The sequence below is a fragment of the Rhea americana genome, unplaced genomic scaffold, assembly GCF_003343005.1.
Source record: "Rhea americana isolate MKP2758 unplaced genomic scaffold, rheAme1 scaffold_498, whole genome shotgun sequence".
NCBI classification, from domain to species: Eukaryota; Metazoa; Chordata; class Aves; order Rheiformes; family Rheidae; genus Rhea; species Rhea americana.
In genome coordinates this window covers 150400-166208 of record NW_028186643.1, presented here as the reverse complement: position 1 = coordinate 166208, position 15809 = coordinate 150400, and the positions used below count along the sequence as shown (strand labels likewise).

At 54.0% G+C, this 15809-nt stretch overlaps 1 protein-coding gene across 1 annotated transcript; it reads left to right on the top strand.

The window, feature by feature from the left end:
* Nucleotides 1-26: 26 nt before the first annotated feature.
* On the top strand, nt 27-9355 carry ZNF346 (zinc finger protein 346). The gene is made up of 6 exons (XM_085317331.1): nt 27-166; nt 269-364; nt 1229-1379; nt 2560-2799; nt 5440-5533; nt 6915-9355. Exons 1-6 carry the CDS (start codon nt 71-73, stop codon nt 7018-7020), a joined length of 783 nt encoding a protein of 260 aa, XP_085173457.1. The 5' UTR covers nt 27-70; the 3' UTR covers nt 7021-9355.
* Nucleotides 9356-15809: the final 6454 nt, after the last annotated feature.

Genomic DNA, 15809 nt, shown 5'->3' with positions numbered 1-15809 from the left:
CCCCCCTTTGAGGCGGCGAGTGGCTTTCGGGAAAGTTGACTCCCCTGTTGTGTTCTTTGCAGTCGATCGCATGATCAGAGAGAACAGTCACATTTTCACAGACGCCCAGTGTAAAGTGTGTAGCGCTCTGCTCATCTCAGAGTCCCAGAAGCTTGCGCATTACCAGGTTAGATCACAGGCTGTGACTGAACCTTCTTGATCTGTCTGTAGTTAAAGAAAGCATATGGCAAAGTGTTAAACACCAGGGTGTTTTTTGTGCTTTCTTCAGAGCAAGAAACACGCAAACAAAGTGAGGAGATACTTGTCTATCCATGGTGAAGAGGAGCTTGCACATGGGAAGAAAATGAAGCTGGATGCTAAGCAGGTAAAAGTACTTTTTTAATTAAAATTCAGGAAGTTGATTGTTATATCATCTGGAGGCACTTGAAAGTAAATGAAGAATGTGCTTTCAGAAAAGGTATTGCCAGAATTGAGTAACTCGGTGGCAGTTTTGTTATTAAGCCATATGTCAGTGAGTACAGTTCCTTTTGTCTTTTGTATATAAGCAACTGCACATTTCCTTTTATTGCAAGCCTTCCTAGGAATTATTTGAAATGACAAGACAAGTGTATAGGGATGACTTTTTGCTTTCAGTGAGAGCACATTGTGGAGTGACGAGCTACTGGAATTCACTTTTTGGGGTGGTCCCTTGTTACTTGGGTTTCTTTAACTGGTAGTTAAGAGCTACTGGTAAGTAAAGGSAACACATTCCACTCAGCCATCTGTCTGCCCCGTGACTCATTTGGGAGACAGATTCTACTTTTATGATTGCTTCAGCTTTAATCCCTAACCCTCAAGCATTTGTAGCAGAGGGGAGGGGGAGATGAAAAAAAAGATTCCTTTGCACATAACATTAAGCTTAGAAATGACTGCTGTTGCCTGCTCAGCTAGCATCATATTGCAGATGACCCAGTTGATAGTGGTGTCTGTGCCGCTCGGCTCACACCTTGCAGAGAGTAGAAGGCTAGCTGTTCCAATTCTGGCAGCCACTCACTTAGCCTTATCCTTAACCCTTGTAGGYCAGGACTGCCCCTCTAGCTAAGGGTTTTCACTAACGAGTATGATGCTGCATCACGGAAATCATCATGGATCATCTGTTCAGTCAAATCTGCTCAACTTAACACTTAAGTGTCTCTAGTTCTCTTGTTTTCTTTGATACCTAAACCTTGGTATTTCGTCTTGTAAACAGGAGAACAAGCAGGAGAGCAGCAATGGAGAAGACAGGAACAAGTGTTGTCCCATCTGTAATATGACCTTTTCCTCTCCAGCTGTGGCAACCTCTCACTACTTAGGCAAGACTCATGCCAAGAACGTGAAGCAGCAGTCCCCCAAAGTAGAAGGTACGTCTGTCTGCAGAGTCTTTGCGTTGTACAAAGGGAGCCTGTCCAAGCTAAAAATTACTGTAAAGATTCTAAGTTGAGAAGTGGCATTGTACCCCGTGTATAAACTTTATGAGGATATGGTGCCTGCTGAAAACTTGCAGGGACTGAAATGATTGGGGGAACTTGTAAAAGACAAAWTCACTAGGGCCATTCAAGACAAAGATGTAGCCTCTGATTTCTGAGCTGCAGATGGCTAGAAACTGGGAGAGTATGGCTGGAAAGTGTCAGTATGTGCTTGTCTTGACCGTGTGCTCTTCCCATGGCATCTGCTGTTGACCACTGTCAAGATGGGTGCTGTCCAGGCAGACCCTGAGTCTGACCCAGTAACAGGTGCCTGCGTCTCCCACCCCTTTGCTGGCAGATGGAAAGATCTGGTGTGTGGAAGGGCAGGGAGCAAGCAGGAAYATCCAAGAGTCCTGGGTGGTGTAGGACAGAAGAAAAATGTGGCCTCTGGGTGCACCTGAGGAGGACGGCTTGTGTTAGCACCAAGCTGCAGTAAGCGTGAGCAGTTTGGAGCATACCTACCCTTCAGTCTGAAAAGAGTTCTTGGGTGCTTAGAAAGTTTGTCTGGTGTTCGAGTACCACTTAATTAGAGGACATAACGGGTGTCTCCATCATATAGGAGTGCTTGGCTCTCTGTGTGAACTCAGTTCATGTGACCTAGTCCTGTTCGTGCTATTTCTCAAGCAAGGCTCTTGACTTTGATTCAGGATCAGGTCCTACAGTTACAGTGTTTCCAGAAACCTGCTTGGTTTTTCCAGTAGAAGGGATGTATTCTAACTGCCTCCTGTTGTCTCCTTTCTGTCGTTATCATCCAGGCAAAGAAAATCTATGTCATGTTTTTTGCATAAACCCATACTTATTTTAACTCTATTAAGGAGAAATAAGCAAATCTTTTTTTYCCCTTCTCTTTAAACCCTAGAAGTACTTCTGACCTAGTMTAAATTGTCTTACTGCACACTTCTGATTCTGTAATATTAAGGTAAGAGGTAGACACAATCTGAGTTTATTTAGAGGTCTTGCATTCTCTGTCTAAGATTGTTTTTGTTTTCTTTTTTAATGGATTTGGGGGAGGTGAAATGACTGCTTTTTACATTTAAGTTCTGTAACTGATCAACAGTTTCAATTCACCCTACAGAAGTGGTGCCMTCCCAGAAACATCCTGCCACCCTTCCTGCCTCTACTGTGTCTTCTAATGAAGAGAACAAGGACATTACTGACCCAGACAAGTTCTGTAGCCTCTGTCACGCTACTTTCAATAACCCCCTCATGGCAAAACAGCATTATGTAGGCAAGAAGCATAGAAAGCAAGAGACCAAACACAAGCTGATGGCACACTATGGCCGAACTGCTGATGCATCGGCATCGTCCTTCATGGGTGAGTTCTTAGTAGGCAGGTTAATAAATTGCTGAAGAGCAGGGTAGGAGAGTAACAGTATGTGTCTGATGGGTCTCTGGACCAGGCAGCCCATGAGGAGGGAAGAAGGGAGAATTTCTTGCGATGGGGGATAGTGTTTATTCACTGTAAAATTGATTTGATTGATGTTGTAAACCCTTGGCAGGAAGAGAGAGGTTGAGATTGCAGCTACTTGYGACAGGCTTTGGGTTGTATTCTGCAGTGCTGTCCAATCAAGTATGTCCATTTTATTCTCTCTGTGGGAGTAAACCAGGTATTTTTGACCAGTACTGCTTCTAGTTAGGTGAACTGTGTCCAAAATGAAAAGATAAAAGTGGCATTTGATGCCCCCCCCCTCAAAAAAGGAAAAAACTTCAAAGGGGACCAGTCAAAGATTGGAGAAATAGGTTTAACTGCAGCTGCTGCTTCAAAGCACATGAAAGACAGATTTCTGCCTTTTTGCCTCTGTGTGGTCACTTCCATCTGATGAACTAATGTAGCTCTGTCCAAAGCTGGCAGGAATGTGAAAATGGAGCTATTAAGGAGGAACTTTAGGCAGACAGTTAAAACTCTTTGCTTGGTTTATGATCTGCTGCTTATGAGTACTTCTAAGTGATGAAAGCTCTCAGAGTCCAGTGAAAGTGTAGGAGCCCACAGTAAACTTCCGTGTTCTTCCAAGCAGCCCTCTGTTGGACCAGGAAATCTAGTAGTTGGGGAAAAAAAAAAAAAAAGAAGTCCTCTTCAAAGGCTTCTTTCTCTGTCATAAAAGCCCCCCTAAGCAGATTAGTTATCTTAATTCTTTGTAAGCCACCTTTAGATATTGGTAGCACTTACGGGAAATGAGGCTTAATTATCCAAGCAGTATTTTCTCCCACTTCACATAGTTGTGTGGGAAGTGGAAAAAGGTGCTTGATATCTAGTGTTATCTATCTGTTTGTTATCTAATTAGTGGGGCCTGATCAATGGCTCCACTTTTATTGTGATTCAGGATTTGACAGTGGCAGGAGTCCCAGCCCAGGCAGACTGGGTAATTGGGTAGTTCTGTGTGATTGATGTCTTCTATGAAGCGCTTATAGAACTAGAGTATCTAMATCCACCTCCCCCTGGCACTTCAGCTATTCCAGGCAAGGTTTCAGAGCTTGGGCTGTCCTGATATGATGGGTGGCTCAAAGGGCTCTCCTGCTCATTTTGCCCCTCTCTGTATGCTGTCATCCATACTAACCTGGCCTGCCATCAGATTTCATCCCAGCATCATCCATCATCCATTTGGTTCTTTTAATATAAAATCTAGCTCAGATTATGATTTATTTAATTATTTATTTAATCTCTGTGAGGGTGCTAGTATCTTTTTCTGAGATGTCCCATCCCTAAATCTGTCTAGGTAGGGATCTGACTGGCAGCAAGTGGAGATGTTCCTTTGTTCATGGAACACCCAGATATTGTCTGCTTCAAGTTCCTCAGGAACCATCAGCTTGGGGTGCAGGAGTGCAGTTAAAAGGGCTTAGTACACACACCTGCTTGCCAGAATTGCAACAGAGATCTTGACCTCTGTCATGTAGGAGGTTGGATGTCATGACTGTAATGGGTTGTCTGCCCTTTCATGCCTGTGTCCAGCTCTCTATTTTGAGAGTTAAATGGCCCACTAGTGTCTGAAATCTCTCTGCGGTAAAGCAACAAGAGGAGAAATCTGCTGCATTGTGTTGTGCTTCTCAAAGATTACATTGCTCTGCACCCCCCCTCGGGTGAATGTCTGAAATTTYTTTCACTTTAAGCAAATATTTTCTTTATGTGAGACTCTAAGGCAGAGCCCTTCCCCAGAGAGCTTGAATTCAAGGGTAATTAATGTCTTGAGGACAACTGCCAGGAGTTTTCAGTCTTATAGGCTCCTGTAGTGAGCTGTACTACCATGCGTACTTGTTTGGTATCTGTGACCTCCAGAACTTTCATTCCAGTTAGAGTTGTAATGTTACACAAGACCGCTGATCTGTCTAGTATAACTATTGTTGGAAACTTTTTTTTTTTTTTTGCAGTTAACTCGTACACTGACTGTAGCAGAACTGCTTGAGGATACAGTTTAGTATTCTCAGTTTGCACTTCAACAAGGCTTAACAGAATGCTGCATTGTGGAACTTGACATCGTGTATAATCTCCTCTGACTTTTTTTCCTTATTTAAACACTTCAAACTTAYAAGTTTAAGTATCTCCCTTACATTCTATTATGAAATATAAAGATCAGGAGAAGTGAAAATTTGGGAGAGAAGGGGAATTGCAGGTATAGTGTAACRTCAGATTTGGTTTCCTAATGCTAAGATTTTACTAGACTTGATAGTGTGAACTAGTCTTAGGAAATCTGTATTAATTTAATAGATGAACAAATCTGTGTGACAAAACTTTTTTGTCTTAGTGATTCCCTCACATCACTCCTCAGTGACTGACCAATGTCTTAAGCAGCTGATGTGGTGGTTGGATTCTGTGACCTCATTGCCTGGTTGGAATTTCAATTTGCTATTTCTTTGTTTAACAGTTAACTAACACATCAAGTGATTGATTATCTCACTTGTTTCTACCTCAGGCACCAAGTTGTTGGCTAGCTGTGTGTGTTAACATTGATGTCTGTTTCAGCTGGGAAGGGGTACCCCTGCAACACATGTAACATAGTACTGAACTCCATAGAGCAGTACCAAGCTCACATCAGTGGCTTCAAACACAAGAATCAGTAAGTAACTTTCTTGTTTAAGTGTGTTTCTAGCCTTGCTGTTCAAATCAATGGCTTAACTGTAATGCAAAATACAGTTTTGAATGCATATTTCAAGCTGACTTGCAAGCAGAACAATACAGTTTTGTGAAAGCTTGTGCTGTTTGTTCTGAAGCAGATTCACACTTGTGGTGCTTTACACTGGCTCAGCTTCTTCCACAGCTCCCTCTGCAGACAGAGTGGGGTGCTGCTTAAGTAGAAGTGCCCTTCAGTTGCTTTTGATTCTTGATGGCTGAGATCAGTGTGGACCTCTGAAGTGAATGCATCCAGCCTGACACCCATTAAACACTGTTTCTATAGCAACCAAGATTTTAATTTGATTCAGCGCTGGCTTAGTGGAGGTCTGCTTGCCATTCCAGTCTCTCTCTGAGTTGCTTGTCTTACAATCTGGGATGTAGTCAGCACACTCTGGAAACTGAGACTGTATTGCTGAACTCACTTTCATGGTTAGTGAGTTAAATAGCAGGATCTCCTGGGAATATTATCGACCTGAACATTTTAGGCTGCTGGGGAGATGATACATGATACTAAAAATACTTGTTCTGGACACTGTCAAAGTTGGAATCTTAATTCCAGAGCCTTAACTGAGAGATGGTCTGTAATGAAGTCAAGTTGGTTGTAGTTTTTCTTGGAAGAAAGAGCAATGCATTAGAAAACATTGCCTGAAGTGCAGAGAGATTCCTAGCTGAATTTCCCAGAGAGGGGAGGGGGCAAAAAATGGAACCTTCTGTTGCTTACATGTGGAATTAATGGCCCCTACGCATCCTAGCCCTGTGGAGTACTYGATAAGAACACATATGCTCCATCTGACATCCCACAAAAGTTTCTGATCTTGGAAGAACACAGCAGGAGCAGTGAATAGCAAGTATCCAGCCTGAATTCATCCCATTCTAGAAAGATAACATTGATGATGATCCCAACACACATCCATACTGTTCCCATTAAGGGCATAAATGTTCCAGTTTCTGGACCTACACAGTTCCCTTTCAAAAAGCTGCTTCTGGACTTAGCTCTGACAACGTGTTCCAGACCAGCTCCTACAGTCTGAAAGGAGAGCAAGGATGCTTGCTTTGTAATGGAAACTCTTAACAGCCATCAGCTGTGCAATAGCTAATTCTGCCAGACTAAAGGTAGCCACACGTGTTTGCACACACGTGCATGCACCCTCACAGAGGATAAGAACGCGCTTAGGTGCTTTTCTGGCAGATCTGTAACTTGGCTATAGTAGGCCATTACTCCACTGATAGCAGTGCTTGCTGAGCAATGTTTGCAGCTGACAGATTTCAAAGCAGTTCTGACATTCTCCTTTCTCCATTCTCTTATTGCTCCCTTGGATGTCCAGGATGCCAGGAGCAGTGCCGATTGTAGGATCATTTCCACCACAGCAGTATGTTCGGGAAGAGTCAACTGCCCCAGGAGGCTACAGTTATTTCAGCCAAGACTTCTAGAGCAAGTTGCAGCACTGTTCTTGGAGTTGTTGGTGGCCCAAGAACACACATCCTTTGCCAGCCCACAATGGTTTCATTATCCCTCTGGATAAGCAAAGCCCTGCCCTCATACATACTGTGTGAACCCGTTGAGCAGAACAGGAGCTGAATCTGTCAGAAAAAAAAAAGAATCCAGCTGGAAAAGACTTGCTAGACAGCAAATACTTCACTCCCTTAGAGTAGTTTTCATTGTGGAATTGCTTCCTGTAAAGGTGGGTGCGGTGTGAGAGGAAGTGTGTATCTGGAATAAGGAGGGTTTGGCAACAGACTGGTGAAGGCCACCTCCTCCCTCACCAGAGCAAATAATGGATTCTTGCACCTGGAAGGCCAGCATCCCATGCTCAAAGGTGTCTGTTGCTGGAGGAGAGCTCCCAGGCCCTAGCAAGCAGTGCTTATGCAGTGTGGATGGGACACTGTGCAGGCTGCCAGGCTTTTTACAGACATAAAATAGGAAATAGCCGTATGGCATCTTTGTGCCTCCTCTAGTCAGGTTTGTGTGCAAGATTTCTTGAGCAACTGCTTGCTGTTACAGCCTTTCATAGTACTGCAGCTGTTAGTGCTGGAGTTCTGTTGTCTAGGTCTGCTTAACAAGTAGTTACAATTTCTGTTGTACAAGCTGCTAGTAGTAGGAGTGGAGGGCTGAAAGAGGAGTTAGMGTTCCTGGCTGTCCAGACAGCTCAGTCCTCTACCCTGAGGATTTCCRTGTGGAAGGAAGGAACTGTTTAGCCTGGTTTCCTATGGAAACAGGTGTATGTGATCATTCACCATGTGTGTCTTTGAATCCCTTGTAACTTAAATCAACCCTAGCCAAACTTGTCAGTGATGGAGATCTCTAAGATCTAACTGCAATCAGTAAAGAGAGGTAGAGGAAGATGAACTTATTTCTAACTCAAAATTTATCAGGGTCTGCACTGGAGTGCAGAACTTCCCATTTTGCCACCAAAATACTCTGGGGAAGGAGGGCTTTAAGGAAAAAAAAGGAAAGAATAAATCTGGACACAGCAAAAAAATGGTATAAATCAGTTGAATTGTCAGACAACCAAAAAAACCTACAAATCCTTTGGAAACCTGCTTTTATTAGTCCTTTGCTAGATGCTACTTGCCCAACTGTTGTCCACAAAGTTCTTACAGACTTGTATTGCCCTGGAAAAAAAGCTGTTCTATGTTTCAGACATGGAAGTTAAATCTTTATGGTCTCTTTGTGGTGCTAATGCACTAGATCTGTTAGAAAAAGCCCTAGAAGGAAGGGCATGCTCCTGAGACTCTTTTGGATGAGTTCTGTACATGTTTGATGCTTAAGCTAAGGCATTGCCTTAGCTTGCTCTGCTAGCCTGCCACAGAAGCCATGTGCATAAGGCTAGCTTTACGTTCAGTGCCAGTGCTCCAAGTCAGACACCCCAGGGTTTTGTCCMGGCCTCAGTGCTTCCATGGAGGTGACTAATCTGTGGCTAATCTGCTGCTGCTTTTCTTCTGTGGGCTGGAAGGACAGGGATGTGGCTCCTCCTGGGACTTGCCTGGCCAGCCCCAGCCTCTTGGGGCTGACGAGTGTGTGGGTAATGGCCGCAGATGCGCTGTGCTGTTGGGGTGGGCTGAGCAGAGCTGCTGTCTCCCATCGCGTGGTTTCAGCAGCTGCTGGAAGGGCAGACTGGGGCCCTTTACTCCAAATGTTGTGTTCCAGGGTGTGCAGCTGATGCCCTCACGAGGCTGAGAGCCAGTCTTTGTAGAGGCACTTCCAAAAACTAACATGTGCTCCGATCAGGTTAATCGGGGAAGAGAGAGCTGGATGTTAATCTCTGTGCTTGGAGTGAGTGCCTTCCCCCCCCCTGCTCTGGAGTGTGCATATTTTTTTTTTTCCTTCACTCTGCACAGAATCTGCCACCTTCCCTTAGGACAGGCTCCTGCTGGTCTGGATTTGCCTTCCTAATGTTTTCCAGTCTTGCACTACTGCTGAGGTCTGACCTTAGTCGCCTGCTAAAGAGGGGGTACTTTTAAGCCTTGCAAGTTGATCAACGAGCAGAAAATTGCAATGAACTGAAGGAAGCATTGTGTGCCTGGCAGCACTGGATGGCCTCCAACTCCGAACTCTGCTGCTTAGCTCTCGTCTCGCTGTATGAGGGCAGGTGCCTGCTAGATGTGCTATGCATTGACACCAAGAGGGATCCACTTCCAGCACTGCCCAGTCTGGTGTGTCACTCCACTGTCTGTGTACTGACAGTTTTGCCTTCTCCTGTACCCAATGTTTATGTATCTGCTGTTTCCCTAAGGTGAAGCTCTCCAAATAGAGTGTTTATTACTACTTTGGGTGCTTTGTCTCTGGTACAGCCTGTTCTGGGTTTTTTGCTGTCCTTCAAAGCAAAGAACAGGATGCAGACACCTTTGAAATACTTGGGATGGGAGGGAGGCTTGTGTTCTAACCACCTTTTTCAAGCCACTGCTGTCATCCCAAGGCATGCTGAGGCCCAGGCAAAGCTGGTTAAGTACCTTCCTCCATGCTCCTGTGGCATGTCAGAGTGGCCTTGGGCATGCCACCATAACCAAGGGGAAAAYGAGACAGTCTGGACTTAGACTGCTGGCACTTCTGCAAGCTGTTGTGTGGCTCATGCTGGAAAAATGTCAGTGGCTGTTATAAGAGGCCGTGTGCTGTTTTCAGGAGCAGTGTGATGGCAAGGCTGTGCTGCTTCTGTCTCTGTTTGCGCTTTGCCTCATTGGAGTAGACCCTGTTYGCTTGCTCTCCTGCTTGATACAACGTGCTGGATCTGAGGCTGTCTCARAATAGCTTGTCTTGTGCTGTGCAGTGTCCACAGGTGCTGGGCAGAGCAGTGTACCCCTGCTTTGAGAGGGTGCTGCTTCGCTGATCCTGACTGCCCAGAGCCATTCCTGCGTGACAAATGCTGTAATACAGGGCAGCTCACTTGTGTGCCGTGGCCTCCAGTGCGCCGTTCCTTGGCAGCCAGGGCCGTGGCAGAGCGCAAAGCACCAGAGTCCTGGGGAGCAGGGCCGGGCCTTGTGCTGGTACAGAGGGTGGTGCTGCCCGGCCCCCTGCGGGTAGTGCAGGTGTGTGCTGGGAGTCCTGCTGTGTGGCATGTCTGCCAGGGCCGTGTGCCTGCTGCTGCTCCCAGGCTGTCCCTCGCTGAGCCCTTCTACTTGATCAGAGCAGGGATATAGTGTTCCCTGCAGCTCCCAGCCCTTACCTGGGTGCAGCTGCTCCCCAAGGCAGGGGCCCTAGGTGGAAGAGGCTCCTGGGCAGCCTGTGCCCTTAGCATGTCCCGCTACCCAGCAGAAGGACAGCTGGCAGCAGTCTTGTGGTAGCAGTCACCACCAGATGGCAGCCCTGATGGTCCCACCTGGTGCTGCGATGGGTGGCCCGGGGTGGTCGGAGACATGCCGTCCCTGTGCTCTGAACGTGCACCAACCTGGGTGCTGAAGTCCCTGGCATCCCAGCTGTGCTGGGTGCCTGCTGTCCTGGTGGCTTCTCCAGCTGGTGGGCTGCTCTGATGGGAGCCTGGGAGCCCAGCAGCCCTGGTGCCCGTGCAGCACCCCACTGTGCCTGTTGACCGGCTAGGCCTGTGGCTCTGCCCCTCTGCTGAGCAGAGCAGTGTGGTGCAGCGCCTGTGGGTGCCCTGGAGCATGATGAGACAGACTCTAGCCTTGCAGTGGGGCTGGAGTGAGCATGCATTGGGGAGGGCAGCGGCCTGAGTGTGGCTCTTTTCTGCTGGGGAGGCAGCGCTGCAGAGCCTGTGCCGGTGCGCTGCCCCGTGCTGCTGCCCAGCCCTGCTCAGCCTCCCTGCCCGGGGCCTCTGCAGGCGGCACCTTGCTGGGCCGAGGCTCTGGCTGCCTGCGACAGGCCGAGCCCCAGCGCTTTCCGGACTGGCAGGCACCGCGCAGGGCAYGGAGCCACCAAGTAGCCACATCCCTCTGCGGAAGCGCTGCCGTCCCCTGCCCATGCCAGAGCCAGCTCCTTGGAGCCTGCCAGTCTGAGGAGCCAGCTCATCCTCCGGCACAGCGCTGGTGCTGCGAGGAGACAGYGCCGTGGGGCTAGGCCCCAGGTTCCCTCCTCGCAGGAGGGAACGTGGCCCTAGGTGCAGCCCTAACCCTTCCCATCCCCTTTGGCCTCGCTCTCTCTCACAAGTAAATCAGGTGCAGATGTAGAGATAGGGCCAGGCGCCTGCTTGCAATTAGGGGCTGGGAATATCAGGGTGGCCCTGTCCCTGCTTTGCACCCCCCTGCTGTAGTCACACTGCTTCCAGGAGATGCCACGGCTGTCTTACGGGGAGTAGASCTAGCAGGCGAGGCTCTAGCTCCGTGCCGCATCCCAGAGGTTTTGCCRGGCCCTGCTTGTTGAGCCCATAGATGGGCACTAGGGAGGGGGCTCCAGCCAGCACCATGGCTGGGCGGTCCAGCACACAGGGTGTGCGGCTGCCCAAAGGGGAGCAGCACCCATCTGAGGCCGCGTGCACCCCTTTCCTGGAGCCTGGTGCACCCAGTGCTCRTGGGCACTGCTGTGCCAGGCAGGGGCAGCAGGCATGCAGTGGGGGCAACCTCAGCACTTGCTCCGTGCTGACAGGCTCGGTGCTGCAAGGCCAGCCCTGACCCCACCGAGCTCCTCACGGGGACTGGAGAGCTGCTCCTGCCCCGTCTTGGAAGGATGTGCCCGTCTCTGCGGGTGCTCCTGTGCCAGGCTCGGGGCTTGGCCAAAGCCCAGGGTCATGGCATCGCTTGCCCTGGAGCTCCTGCACGCGACCCTGCACTCTGAGCTCCCCAAAGACAGCAGCAGGTTCATGTTTGCCGAGTTCTGCCTGGTTAAAACTTAACCGGGCTGAGTTGCTCCATCAGTCTCTGCCTGTGGGAGATAAGGATCGCCAGGCGCGCCTGAGCCCCGCAGGGAGCGCTGCCCCGGGCTCAAGCCGCAGTCTGGAGCGGGCTCTCGCTGGGGTAGGCAAAGRGACGGGGCCAGGCTTGGCCCAAGGCTGAGCTCCTGCCCTCGCCGTGCRGCCACTGCTCTGCCGAGCAGGCTGCGGAGCCGGGACCTGGTGCGCGTGCGCGCGTCCCAGGGAGCCCCTGGACACCCGGGCCTCCCCCCCCCCGCGTGCAGCCCGCGCGAGGCGCCCGGCCGGAACCGCCAGCACCTCTGGGCCTGTACCAGCAAAGGGCCCCGCGTGCGGTCAGCACCTGTGGCAGGAGGGCGGCTACCAGCGAGGCTGGAGCGGGGCCTGGCTCCTGGCCTCTCCGGAGCGGTCCTGCTCGGCCTGGGGGCGGCCAGCTGCCCCCTGCGAGGCGCCCGGCGCAGCCCCTGCCCGGGCCCGCCGGGCCCCGCCGATGAGAGGGCTGCAGATCGCGGCCGGGGCTGTACAGCTGCCGGCACGTCAAGGCTGGCAGGGCTGCAGGGAGCCAGGAGCCTTTGCGCTAGGACGATCCCCCCGCTCGCTGCGGGGCCCCCTGCGCGCAGCCGTGGGGCTGGCCTGTTCCCTCGGCACCGCGGGGCTCTGGTGGCCTCAGCACGTGGAGTGAGTTTGCTCGGCCTCAGCATCCTGACCCTGTGCACGTACGGGCCTGGGGTGCTAGCAGCCAGGGGAGCTTGTGCCCCAAACAACAGCCGTTCAGGAGAGGCCAAGAGAAACTTCCAGGAGGAAAGAGCCCCCCGGGCTCCGGCCCCCCCGGGAGCCACGGGGCCGCGCGCGCTCATGCTGGCCGCAGGTGCGACCGCAGCAGGAACGGCGGCGAGCGCTGGGGCCAGGCACAAGGGGCGGCTGTGTTCCCGCAGCCCCGGCTGCCTTCCAAGAGCAATATTGTTGGCACCAGGCAGGCTCCGTGCGCCGGCAGCGCATACACGGGCCTTTCATGAGGGGAGCGGGGATGATTTACTGCCGGGGGGAGTGGGAGGATGGAGCCCTGGCGTGCCTGCGCCCAGCCCCGCGCGCTCGCTGTCGCTGGGCTCTGCGCGCCCGAGCAGGGCCGTGGGCCTGGCGTGGCCTGGGGGTCGCTGCGGGTTGCCGCCCCGCAGGCAGGCGTGGGGCAGAGCGGGTGCCTCCGGGCACGGCGAGGGTGCTGGGGGAGACACAGGTGGCGGCACTAGACTCCGAGCGGCGGGCGGGAGCAGGAAGACGTGCCACCTCGGGGGCAAGGCCGGGGCTGCGGCGGCAGAGCGGCAGCGATGCCAGCCCGCCCGGAGCCGCCGTGGCGGGTCCCCGTCTGCGCCCTGCCTGCCACCTTGCTGCCCCCCGCGCGCGGGGCCGCGCCGCTCGCTGACCCTCCGCGGGCTCCTGCCCACTGCAGCTCCGCGGGACGGGCCCTCTCCACAGCGCTGCGGCTGCCGGCCGGCCGGGCCGGGCCGGAGCGGCGCTGGGGGCAGCAGGGGCGGCTGCCGGAGCAGGGGCGCAGGGGCGGCGYGGGGGAGCCGGCGCTGGCACAATCCGCCCTTGTTGTGCTGCTGGCGCGGCGGAGGCCGCGGCGGCGCTGCCGGAGGCGGGCAGCAGGCGGTGGGCTGCGCTGCCGTGAAGGGCTTTTTGTTTGCCGTCAGTTGCTGTTATAAATCAAGCGAGGCAGCCTGAGCCCCCCGGCCCAGCTCAGCCCCACGGCAGGGAGGGGCCGGGCTCCCAGCCCGCTGCGGCCCAGCCCCACGGCGCAGCGCTGCGCTGCCCCGAGCCCGCGCGCAGCACCTCCTGCCCCAGGGGATGCCCAGCCTCGGGCAGGAGGGAGCTCTGGGGCTGGGGACGCGTTGTGCCCCCCCCTCCCCACGCAGAGCCGCTTGGCGGATGCCCTGCTCCAGCCGCAGGCACCAGCCGCTGGGGCCAGCTCACATCCCTCCTGCAGCCCCAGCGCGYGGGATCAGGGCCGGGCACGGCAATGCCCCGGCACCCTGGGGCAGGGCAGCTGCCCGGGCTGCGGCTCCCGCGGGCGCTGCGCCGCGTGGCCACGCGCTCTGCCCTCCCCTGCGTTCCCGCGCTCCTCCGGTGCTCTCAGTGCCGGGATGTGCCCCCTTCCCATGCTTGCACACCTTCCCCCAAGCAGCCGGGGGGGAATTGCTGCCCTCCAGCCCCTCTGCGCACCCAGGACCTGCCCAGCTCTTCCTCTCTCCAAGGAGGAGAGCAGAGCAGGGCCAGCTGCAACTGCTGCCTCTTGTTTGCAGGGGCTTTCCGGGTTCTTTCTGGTTTTGATTTGGTTTCGGTTCGAATCGAGCTGAACCCAACATTTTTCTGTGCTTCCGGCACACTGCAAGCTCTGCAGAGGCTGCTCCTGCTCCGTGAAATTGATGTTCTCGGCCGCTTCACGCGCCGGCAGGAATGTCGACTGCGCCAAGCAGCTGCCGCGGYCTTGGGGGCTCCCGGCCCCAGGGACTGCTCTGTGCACCGGCGCTCTGGGCCCCAGCCCAGCGCCCCAAGAAGGGGACGTGTGTGCCGGGCGGTGGTTGCCGCCAGCGCTCCTAGCACCGACGGGCCAAGCCACCATTGCAATGMGAATTTTTCGTGCTGGAAGTTGCCATTTTTGCGTGACGAAGCAGCATGGGAAAAGCATTGCCTGACCCTACTGGCCTGGCCCTGCAGGGTGGTGGTCCCAGCCAGCAACAACCCTGTCCCCGCTCACACGAGCCGCGCCAAGCACGGGCAGGCCGGCAGCCCCGGCAGCGCGGCGCGTGGCGCTGGCATGTCTCGCCCCAGCTCGGGGCACATCTTGCAGGAAAGCAGGCGCACAGAGAAGCGAAGAGCAACGCAGCGAGGCACGGCGGCCGCTCCGAGCCAACTCGCGTGCAAAGAGGGTGCTCCGGGGCTGCGTCCTGGCTGGGTGTTGAGGGCCCCCCCCCCCATGCCCAGGGTGCCTGGAGGGGCCGAGGCCCCCTCGCCACGCTCGGGGGTCCTGCGCTGGCGGCGCCAGGGGCCGCGGGTCCYGGGCACAGCACAGGCTGCGGCCGCAGGAGAATGAGGCGATGTGTTTATCGGTCGGATTAGGGCCCCTCCAGCCCCGGCGCGCAGCCTTGGTGTGTTTTACAACAGTCTGTTACGGGCTCCTAATGAGGGTCATGGCCACTTTATGGCACCGGCAGCGATAACACTGCAACTAATTGCAGCAGAATTAGCRAGCAGGCTGCTTCCTAGCGCGGAGCGGAGGCGGGCACCGGGCAACGCGCTGCGCGGAGCTGCCCCGGCAGGGACGCGTCCCCGCGCCACAGGGCAGCTTCCACGGTGCCCCGGGCATTTCGAGCACCTGGCTCGCTCCGCTGGCCGGCGGTGACGGAGAGCAGACGCGTCCCTGCTGCCCGGCAGTCGGAGCAGCGGGAGCGAAGGGGGCGGAGGTGGCCTTGCCTCCCCGTGAGCGATGCGAGACCCACCCGTGCCCGACACGCACGAGGAAGCAGTGCACCGGGAGGGGGAAGGCCAACGTGTTTCCTGTCCAAAAGCTTCCCAGCGCAGCCGGGAAGGCGGGAGCCCAGGCTGGGCCTTGCCTGGTGCACATCCTGCCCAGCTCCCCAGCAGCGCTGGGGACACTGGCTCTCCGGGGTGCCCCCGTGCTCGCGCTGTGCAGGTGCAGGGGGCTGGCATCCTGCCTGTGGGGACCGCATCCTGCCCAGGGACGGCAACCRCGCAGGCTCCCTGCTCGTGGGTCAGGGCACCTGGGGAGGGTGCTGAAGGGAGACCCTGGGCCCCCGCGGGGCTGGCGCCGGCCCTGGCGCCTGCCCTCCCCCAGCTCGGCAGCGCCTGGGTTTGCAAATGAAAAGGTGCTGGGCAGGGCTGGAGGAGCCATTAGCACACGAGCCC